This window comes from Triticum aestivum, chromosome 1B, assembly GCF_018294505.1.
Source record: "Triticum aestivum cultivar Chinese Spring chromosome 1B, IWGSC CS RefSeq v2.1, whole genome shotgun sequence".
Lineage (NCBI taxonomy): Eukaryota > Viridiplantae > Streptophyta > Magnoliopsida > Poales > Poaceae > Triticum > Triticum aestivum.
This window is the reverse complement of record NC_057795.1, coordinates 299,091,626-299,103,142: the sequence shown is the minus strand read 5'-3', so window position 1 is coordinate 299,103,142 and position 11,517 is coordinate 299,091,626. Positions and strand designations below refer to the sequence as shown.

General features: G+C 44.9%; 1 protein-coding gene across 1 annotated transcript in view; it reads left to right on the top strand.

Moving 5' to 3' along the window:
- Positions 1 to 9,603: 9,603 nt before the first annotated feature.
- The window catches only part of LOC123090524 (uncharacterized), a 9,944-nt gene continuing 8,030 nt past the window's right edge, over positions 9,604 to 11,517 (top strand). Inside the window, exon 1 of the mRNA XM_044511834.1 lies at positions 9,604 to 10,114. Within this exon, the coding sequence (XP_044367769.1) occupies positions 9,649 to 10,114 (466 nt within the window). The 5' untranslated portion in view covers positions 9,604 to 9,648. The remainder of the gene's footprint in view (positions 10,115 to 11,517) is intronic.

The window sequence follows — 11,517 nt, the reverse complement described above, 5'->3', positions numbered from 1 at the left end:
GCCCCGCTTCCCGGACCGCTATGCCCCCCTGTGAGCCGCCACCCCCTCCTTTCTCTCCCTACTCGCTATACGGCGCCGCCCCCGGCCGCGTCGGCTGCGCCCGCGCCACGCGCATGGCCATGCCTGTGCTGCTCCCGCTCACTGCCTTCCCACACTGGCCACGCCCCAGGCGCGCCCTCGACCCTGGCCCTCCCTCTCTCTCCGTCTCGCGCGCACTCGCGCCGTCCGCCGTAGACATGCCCGTGCCGGCCTCGTCCTGCCCCGGATAGCGACGCCCTACGCCCGGGCCGTCGCCCTGCCTTGCCTCGTCGTGCCTCCCCGTTCCTCATTGCTTATGCTGCTGCTGGACCTCGCCCCCTCGTCACTGCTCGCCGGAGGCCACCCACCGCGCCGTGCATCCCGACATCGGCGCGGTACCGCCCTGCTGCTCCCTGCCGCAGCCACCTCCGCCGTCGCGGCCATCCCCCCTTTGCTGCCTCCCTGGCTCTGGTCGCCGCCGGCGCCGGTGTGCGTCGTGCGTGCTCAGTGCCCCCCGGGCACCCGCACCACCGCCCGTTAGCACCGTGCCCGTGAAGGCCCGCTGGCCCTATGACATGTGGGGCCTAGCCCCCAGAACGATTTTATAAAAAAAGAATAAACAAATATATAATAAATAAAATATTAGTTAATTAATTAATTAATTAAGCAATTAATTAACTTAATTAATCCTGATTAGATTAACCTAATCACTTAGGTTAGTTAATTAATCTGTTAGGTTAATTAATACTCAATGACAGCTGGGACCCACATGTCAGCTTGACCCAGTTAACGCCCTATTGACTGCTGACGTCATGCTGACGTCATGATGATGTTAGCATACACTATTCTGGACAATGTTAGAATTAAATAATTAAATAAATTCTAAAAATGATTAAATCTTTTAAAATTAATATAAAATAGACCGTAGCTCAGATGAAAATACTTTCTACATGAAAGTTGCTCAGAATGACGAGACGAATTCGGATACACAGTCCATTCGTCTGCCACACATCCCTAGCATAGCGAAACACGCAACTTTCCCCCTCCGGTTCATCTGTCTGAAAACGCGAAACACCGGGGATACTTTCCCGGATGTTTCCCCCCTTCACCGGTATCACCTCCTACTGCGTTAGGTCACCTCTAGCACTGCATATTGCCATGGTACGCCTTGTGATGCTTTGATTGCTCTGTTATTTATTGTGTTCCCCTCTGTTACTTCTTTCCGGTATACCCCGAGGCTGTCGGCGACCCCCAGTTCGACTACGGTGTTGACGACCCGTCCTTCTTGCCAGAGCAACCAGGCAAGCCCCCCCTTTGATCACCAGATATCACCTATTCTACCCTCTACTGCTTGCATTAGAGTAGTGTAGCATGTTACTGTTCGATTAATCCTATTCTGTTGCATAGCCTGTCATTGTTGCTACAGTCATTGATACCTTACCCACAATCCTAAATGCTTAGTATAGGATGCTAGTTTATCATCATTGGCCCTACATTCTTGTCAGTCTGCCTTGCTATACTATTGGGTCGTGATCACTCAGGAGGTGATCATGGGTATATACTATACATATATACATACTATACAGATGGTGACTAAAGTCGGGTCAGCTCGTTGAGTTCCCGCAAGTAATTCCGATGTGGGGTCTGGAAGGACAGGTGGCTCCATCCCGGTAGAGGTAGGCCTAGGTTCCCGACGGCCCCCGACTGTTACTTGAGGCGGAGCGACAGGGCAGGTTGAGACCACCTAGGAGAGAGGTGGGCCTGGCCCTGGTCGGCGTCCGCGGTTACTTCAAAATAACACGCTTAACGAGATCTTGGTATTTGATCTGAGTCTGGCCACTGGCCTATACGCACTAACCAACTACGCGGGAAAGATATGGGCACTCGACGTCGTGGTATCAGCCGAAGCCTTCTTGACGTCAGCGACTGAGCGGCGCGCGCCAAATTGGACCGCGTAACATGACTTCCTTTGTAATGGAGGTTGCTAGGTCTGCTTCCAGCCGTCCACGCAACGTGCAGGTGTGCAATGGGCGATGTGCCCAGACCCCTGCGCGCATAGGATTTAGACCGGCGTGCTGACCTCTTTGTTGTGCCTAGGTGGGGCTGCGACGTGTTGATCTTCCGAGGCCGGGCATGACCCAGGAAAGTGTGTCCGGCCAAATGGGATCGAGCGTGTTTGGTTATGTGGTGCACCCCTGCAGGCAAGTTTATCTATTCGAATAGCCGTGTCCCTCGGTAAAAGGATGACCCAGAGTTGTACCTTGACCTTATGACAACTAGAACCAGATACTTAATAAAACACACCCAGACAAGTTCCATGGACAACCCGGTGATCGCTTTTCCATACGGCGACGAGGGTAGGATCGCCGGGTAGGATTATGCTATGCGATGCTACTTGGAGGACTTCAATCTACTCTCTTCTACATGCTGCAATACAGAGGCTGCCAGAAGCGTAGTCTTCGATATCCCCCTCTTATTTTGGCATTCTGCAGTTCAGCCCACCGATATTGCCTCTTTACACATATACCCATGCATATGTAGTGTAGATCCTTGCTTGCGAGTACTTTGGATGAGTACTCACGGTTGCTTTTCTCCCCCTTTTCCCTCCTTTCCTTTCTACCTGGTTGACGCAACCAGATGCTGGAGCCCAGGAGCCAGATGATCCCGAGGATGATTCTACATGGAGTTCGGCTTCAAGGAGTAGTTAGAAGGTCCCAGGCAGGAGGCATGCGCCTCTTTCGATCTGTATCCCAGTTTGTGCTAGCCTTCTTAAGGCAAACTTGTCGAACCTATGTCTGTACTCAGATATTGTTGCTTCCGCTGACTCATCTATGACCGAGCACTTGTATTCGAGCCCTCGAGGCCCCTGGCTTGTATTATGATGCTTGTATGACTTATTTTATTTGTAGAGTTGTGTTGTGATATCTTCCCGTGAGTCCCTGATCTTGATCGTACACGTTTGCGTGTATGATTAGTGTATGATTGAATCGGGGGCGTCACATGAGTGGCGGTCGGGGACGAGCAATGGTCTTTTCCTACGAATCTATCTCCCTAGGAGCATGCGCGTAGTACTTGATTTTTGATGACTTCCAATTTTTTTCAATAAGTATATGAGTTCTTTTGACTAATGTCCAGTCCATGGATTATACACACTTTTACCTTTCCACCTTTGCTAGCCTCTTCGGTACCGTGCATTGCCCTTTCTCACCTTGAGAGTTGGTGCAAACTTCGCCAGTGCATCCAAACCCCGTGATACGATACGCTCTATCACACATAAACCTCCTTATATCTTCCTCAAAACAGCCACCATACCTACCTATTATGGCATTTCCATAGCCATTCCGAGATATATTGCCATGCAACTTTCCGCTGTTCCGTTCATCATCATCATGACATACTTTACTTTTATCATATTGCCATTGCATGATCATGTATTGACATCATACTTGTGGCAAAGCCACCATGCATTATTTTTCATACATGTCACTCTTGATTCATTGCACCATCCCGGTACACCGTCGGAGGCATTCATATAGAGTCATATCTTGTTCTAGTTTCGAGTTGTAATTCTTATGTTGTAATCAATAGAAGTGTGATGATCATCATTATTAGAACATTGCCCAAAGAAAAAAAAGAAGAAAGGCCAAAAAAAGAAAGGCCCAAAGAAAAAAAAAAGAAAGAAAAGAAAAAAACGAAAAAAAAGAAATAAATAAAAAGGGCAATGTTACTATCTCTTTTTCCACACTTGTGCTTCAAAGTAGCACTTTGTTCTCCATGTAGTGAGTCTCATATATTGTGCTTCAAAGTAGCACCATGTTTTTTCATATAGTGAGTCTCATAAGTTGTCCTTTTCATAGTAGTGGGAATTTTTCATTATAGAACTTGGCTTGTATATTCCTACGATGGGCTTCCTCAAATGCCCTAGGTCTTCGTGGGCAAGCAAGTTAGATGCACACCCACTACTTTTCTTTTTGTTGAGCATTCATTTATAGCTCTAGTGCATCCGTTGCATGGAAATCCCTACTCCTCATGTTGACATCAATTGATGGGCATCTCCATAGCCCGTTGATTATCCTCGTCAATGTGAGACTTTCCTTTTTTTGTCTTCTCCACACAATCCCCATCATCATATTCTATTCCACCCATAGTGCTATATCCATGGCTCACGCTCATGTATTGAGTGAAGGTTGAAAAAGTTTGAGATTATTTAAGTATTAAACAATTGCTTGGCTTGTCATTGGGGGTATAGAAGTTGGGAACATATTTGTGTGACGAAAATGAAGCATAGCATAACTATATGATTTTGTAGGGATGAACTTTCTTTTGCCATGCTATTTTGAGAAGACATGATTACTTTGATTAGTATGCCTGAAGTGTTGCTATTTCTTTTTATCAATATGAACTTTTATTTTGTATTAATTTGGATCTGAACATTCATGCCACAATAAAGAAAATTAAATTATGAATTATGCTAGGTAGCATTCCACATCAAAAATTCTCTTTTTATCATTTACCTACTCGAGGACGAGCAGGAATTAAGCTTGGGGATGCTTGATACGTCTCCAACGTATCTATAATTTTTGATTGTTCCATGCTATTATATTACCTCTTTTGGATATTTATGGGCTTTATTTTACACATTTATATCATTTTTGGGACTAACCTACTAACCGGAGGCCCAGCCCATATTGCAGTTTTTTTTGCCTATTTCAGTATTTCGAAGAAAAGGAATATCAAACGGAGTCCAAACGGAATTAAACCTTCGGGAGCGTGATTTTTGGTACGAACATGATCCGGAGAGCTTGGAGTGCAAGTCAAGAAGCTTCCGAGGGCCCCATGAGATAGGGGGCCGCGCCCCCCCTATAGGGCGCGCCCCCTGTCTCGTGGGCCCCTCGGGCGGCCACCGACGTACTTCTTCCTCCTATATATACCTACGTACCCCGAAAACATCTAGGAGCACCACTAAACACAATTTCCACCGCCGTAACCTTCTGTATCCGCGAGATCTCATCTTGGAGCCTTCGCCGGCACTCTGCCGGAGGGGGAATCGACCATGGAGGGCTTCTACATTAACATCCTTGCCCCTCCGATGAGTTGTGAGTAGTTTACCACAGACCTACGGGTCCATAGTTATTAGCTAGATGGCTTCTTCTCTCTTTTTGGATCTCAATACAATGTTCTCCCCCTGTATTGTGGAGATCTATTCGATGTAAACTCTTTTTGCGGTGTGTTTGTCGAGATCCGATGAATTGTGGGTTTATGATGAAGTTTATCTATGAATAATATTTGAATCTTCTCTGAATTCTTTTATGTATGATTGAGTTATCTTTGCAAGTCTTTTTGAATTATCAGTTTGGTTTGGCCTACTAGATTGATCTTTCTTGCCATGGGAGAAGTGCTTAGCTTTGGGTTCAATCTTGCGGTGTCCTTACCCAGTGACAGAAAGGGTTGCAAGGCACGTATTGTATTGTTGCCATCGAGGATAACAAGATATATCATATTGCATGTGTTTATCCCTCTACATCATGTCATCTTGCTTAATGCGTTACTCTGTTCTTATGAACTTAATACTCTAGATGCAGGCAGGAGTCGGTCGATGTGTGGAGTAATAGTAGTAGATGCAGGCAGGAGTCGGTCTACTTGTTATGGACGTGATGCCTATATACATGATCATGCCTAGATAATCTCATAACTATGCGCTTTTCTGTCAATTGCTCGACAGTAATTTGTTCACCCACCGTAATACTTATGCTTTCTCGAGAGAAGCCACTAGTGAAACCTATGGCCCCCGGGTCTATCTCTTATCATATTTGCTTTCAATCTACCTTTATTTGCATCTTTACTTTTTGCATATATATTATAAAATACCAAAAATATATTTATCTTATCATACTATCTTTATTAGATCTCACTTTCGCAAGTGGCCGTGAAGGGACTGACAACCCCTTTATTGCGTTGGTTGCGAGTTCTCAGTTTGTTTGTGTAGGTGCGTGGGACTTTTGAGGAGCCTCCTACTGGATTGATACCTTGGTTCTCAAAACTGAGGGAAATACTTACACTACACTTTGCTGGATCACTCTCTCCTCTTCGAGGAAAACCTACGCAAGCTCAAGACGTAGCATGCACCTGCTACCTTTCAAAGATGTATGACTGCTATATTCTCTGACTTTTGTGAAAAGATTGTTGAGGTTTTCATGGATGATTTCTCCGTGTATGGAATTTCTTTTGATGATTGGTTAAGCAACCTTGATCGAGTCTTGCAGAGATGTGAATAAACTAATCTTGTCTTGAATTGGCAGAAGTGCCACTCTATGGTTAATGAAGGTATTGTCTTGGGGCATAATATTTCTGAAAGAGGTATTGAAGTTGATAAAGCTAAAGTTGATGCTATTGAAAAGATGTCGTGTCCTAAGGACATCAAAGGTATAAGAAGTTTCCTTGGTCATGCCGGTTTCTATTGGAGGTTCATTAAAGACTTCTCTAAAATTTCCAGGCCTCTGACTAATCTCTTACATAAATACGTTCCTTTTGTTTTTGATGATGATTGTGTAAAAGCATTTGAAATACTTAAGAAAGCCTTGATTTCTGCACCTATTGTTCAGCCACCTGATTACAATTTACCCTTTGAAATTATGTGCGATGCTAGTGATTATGCTGTAGGTGCTATTCTAGGACAAAGAGTTGATAAGAAACTAAATGTTATCCAATATGCTAGTAAAACTCTAGACAGTGCCCAGAGAAATTATGCTACTGCTGAAAAAGAATTTTTAGCAGTTGTATTTGCTTATGATAAGTTCAGACCTTATATTGTTGATTCCAAAGTAATCGTTTACACTGATCATTCTGCTATTAAACACCTTATGGAAAATAAAGATGCTAAACTAGACTTATTAGATGGGTTCTCTTGCTATAAGAATTTGATTTGCATATTATTGATAGAAAGGGAGCTGAGAACCCCGTTACAGACAACTTGTCTAGGTTAGAAAATGTTCTTCATGACCCACTACCTATTGATGATAGCTTTCCTGATGAACAATTAGCTGTCATAAATGCTTCTCATACTACTCCATGGTATGCTGATTATGCTAATTACATTGTTGCTAAATTTATACCACCTAGTTTCACATACCAGCAAAAGAAAAAGTTTTTCTATGATTTAAGAAATTACTTCTGGGATGACCCACACCTTTATAAAGAAGGAGTAGATGGTGTTATTAGATGTTGTGTAACTGGGCATGAACAGGAATAGATCTTACGCAAGTGTCACTCCGAGGCATATGGAGGACACCACGCTGGAGATAGAACTGCACATAAGGTATTAAAATCTGGTTTTTATTGGCCTACTCTCTTCAAAGATGCCCGCAAGTTTGTCTTATATTGTGATGAATGTCAAAGAATTGGTAATATTAGTAGACGTCAAGAAATGCCTATGAACTATTCACTTGTTATTGAACCATTTGATGTTTGGGGCTTTGATTATATGGGACCGTTTCCTTCCTCTAATAGGTATACACATATTTTAGTTGTTGTTGATTATGTTACTAAGTGGGTAGAAGCTATTCCAACTAGCAGTGCTGATCATAACACTTCTATTAAGATGCTTAAAGAAGTTATTTTTCCGAGGTTTGGAGTCCCTAGATAATTAATGACTGATGGTGGTTCACATTTTATTCATGGTCCTTTTCGTAAAATGCTTGCTAAGTATGATGTTAATCATAGAATTGCATCTCCATACCACCCGCAGTCTAGTGGTCAAGTAGAATTGAGTAATAGAGAGATTAAATTGATTTTGCAAAAGACTGTTAATAGATCTAGAAAGAATTGGTCCAAGAAACTTGATGATGCATTATGGCCCTATAGAACTGCATAAAAATCCTATGGGTATGTCTCCATATAAAATGGTTTATGGAAAAGCATGTCACTTACCTCTCGAACTAGAACATAAGGCATATTGGGCTATTAAAGAGCTCAATTATGATTTCAAACTTGCAAGTGAGAAGATACTATTTGACATTAGCTCACTTGATGAATGGAGAACCCAGGCCTATGAGAATGCCAAGTTGTTTAAAGAAAAGGTTAAAAGATGGCATGACAAAAGGATACAAAAGCGTGAGTTTAATGTAGGTGATTATGTTTTACTATACAACTCTCGTTTAAGATTTTTTGCAGGAAAACTTCTCTCTAAATGGGAAGGTCCTTACGTTATTGAGGAGGTCTATCGTTCTGGTGACATCAAAATCATTAACGCCGAAGGCACAAATCCGAAGGTGGTGAATGGTCAAAGAATCAAACATTATATCTCAAGTAATCCCATAAATGTTAAAACCAATGTTATTGACACCATAACCCCGGAGGAGTACATAAGGGACACATTCCAGAACGTTTCAGACTCCAAAAAGGAATAGGTGTGCGGTACTGTAAGTAAAGCGACTCCAAAACAGTTCTAATATCAATTTTTCTCCGTTTTGGAATATTTAAGAAATTAGGAAAATAAGAAGTAGTCCGAAGGAGACACGGGGCATCCACGAGGGTGGAGGGCGCGCCCTACCCCCTGGGCATGCCCCCCTGCCTCGTGGACACCTTGTGTGCCCTCTAGACTCTGTTTTCTTGCACGATACTTCTTTTGGTCGGTAAAAATTCATTATATAATCTCCCGAAGGTTTTGGCCACCGTAGCATGACAAAATCATCTGCTTTTGTTTCGAGCTATTTTTCTGACAGATCTAGATCACCATAACGTCTTCAAGCGCCCCCAAGGACAAGTTTTTCAAGAAGGTCATCAACCCTTACCTAGCGGAGGTGCTGCAACACCCTCAAACCATTGAGATGCATGAGGGGTGATGCACATCCGTGATGTTGAGTGACCAACGAGGACCGAAAGCGTGGAGAAAAGACTCGAAGCAATGGAGCAACAAGTTTTCAAGTGCCAAGGGATGGTGGAACATGGACTCAATGCCAACCACATGATGATCGAGGAGTTCACCAACAACCACAAGCTGGACGCCAAGAACATTGGGGAGACCATCTTCAAGCTTCACGAGAAAATCGAGCACCTCCAAGCCCAGATCTATGACCTGCAAAATCGAAACTGTGAGTATGAATATAGATTCAAGAGGATGAGTTTGGCTGCTGTAACACCCTGAGAATCATGCCACAGTAATCTCCCACTAATCATGCCATTGTCATCATGATTACCTTGCTAATTGCCACTTGTCCAAAACATCAAGTTCAAAATCAAATTTAAATTGCAAGTCAAACATTTATTTCTCCAAACAAAGAAGCAAAAATGTTTGAGATGTTGAAAATAATGCCCAAGTAATTGTCATGAAGAAATCAACTCAAATTGGGTTTCTAAAATGGCCATAGCAATATTTTGGTGGACCAGCAAACATTTAATTTGGTTGTTTAAAATTCCAACAAGTAGTCTCACATTTCCCAAACCACTTTAAACTTTGTGGGCCTCTCCAAAATAATGACCACTATTTGTGTGACAAGATTCATGTTGAACAAAAATCATTTGGTAATAAGTTAAAATGTTAAACGGTGGTGAAATGAATATGCAGTAAAGTAAAAAAAAGGGAAAAGACTAAAATCCTACTGTGTCTTTGGGCCGCATGTGACCACAGTGCCCATGGCCCAGCCTACCACGGCCTTTTCCCCCTTCCTCTGTTCCTCTGTACAGACAAGAGACAGGGGCCATGGCGTGGCACGCATCCACCCCCACCATGGCCACTGCCGTCGTCATGTCGGGCATCCCGCGGCCCTCCTGGTGTATAAGAACGTCGTCGGCCCCCTGGCGAACCCTAGCGCCCACTTTCCCCTCTCCATCGCTCGCTTCTCCTCCCCAACGCGAACCCGACGTTGTCGTCGCCATGGCCAACCTAGCCTGCGTGTTCCTCGTCGTCCTCGCCGGCAAGGAGCTTGTTCAAAAGCTCTGTCTGCCTCTGCTGCTTCCATTACGAGGTTCGGATTGAGCCGGGCGCCTTCGCATCGCGGGGATCGAGCCCATCTTCAACCTCCGTTCGCCGCCGTGCGACGCGTCGATCCGCACGTCCCCGATAGTCCCCGGCCTCGTCGAGCCTCCATCAAGCTCCGTTGTGAGTCTCCGTCCATTTCCCCCTATCCCCTTGCTTGATTTGGCCGTCCCTGGCGCTGTTGCCGCAAGGCCGAGCTCCGGCCGCCGTCGGGCTTGCGCGTAGGCATCGCTCCAGCCATCCCCTGCCTCGGCTGCTTGCGCCATTAGATGTGCGGCTGCAAGCTGAACCCGTAGGCTCAAACCACGCCTCAAATGGCCGTCGGAGGCTCCCGTTTGATCGTCGCCGCCGCCGTTGTGCACCGCCGCCGGCCGTCGTTCGTTTGGTCAACTCCGGTCGCTCTCCCGCTCCGCCTACTGCTGCCGCCCTGCTGCTTCTTCTCCTAGCGCCGCGGCGTTGCTTGCGCTGCTGCTGCTCTACGTATTGATGCTGCTCTGCTCCTTGCTGCCGCTGCTTGCTGATACTTTGTTTTTGCTGCATACTAGATACTGCCCGTGAATGCATGCTCTTGCCACTGCTGGCCGTGGCCGCCATGCACACCCGTGCGTGTGTGCCCAAGGACACCAATGGTTGGATTGGGCCATGGCCGCTGGAGTTACGCCCTATTTAGACTAGATGATAATTAGTGTTTAGATTAGTATACATACAGATGACATGCGGGTCCCCTAGAGATTAAAATAAATAACCAAAATAATTTTAGCATCTGTCTATGACAGCTGGGTCCCACTAACACTGTTCACTTTGACTAGACAATTCTGACTGGGCTGTTGACCGGGTCAACTGGACCCCCTGGACCACATGTCATTCCTTGTATACACCTTTGTGTACACCGGGCTGGGTACCCATAGCATTTTAATCTTTATTTTGAAATAAAAATAATTTTGAAATATTGTTTAAACTTCGGAAATTCATAAAAAATTAACCGTAGTTCGGATGAAAATGTTTTCTACAGGAAAGTTGCTCAGAACGACGATACGAATCCGAATACGCTGTCCGTTCATCTATCACGTCCCTAGCATAGCAAACATTGAACTTTTCCCCTCCGGTTCATCTGTCTGACAAACGTCCGGAACCGGGAAAACCTTCCCGGATGTTTTCCCCCTTCGCTAGTATAGCCTAGCACCGCGTTTGAACACCTCTACCCCGCTTATTGTCGTGTTATGCTTATGTTTGTGTGTATTTACTGTTTCTTCCCCCTCTTCTCTCCGGTAGACCCCGAGACCGCTGTTGATGCCCCTGTGATCGACTACGTCGACGATGACTCTCCTTCTTGTCTGAGCAACCAGGCAAGCCCCCCCTTTAATCATCCTGATATCGCCCATTCTATACTCTCATGCTTGCATTAGATTTTGCTACTTTTATTGTTTGCTCCTATTCTGATGCATAGCCTGCTTTTGTACCTGCTATTGTTACCTACCTGCTTATCCTAAACTGCTTAGTATAGGTTGGCTAGTGATCCATCAGTG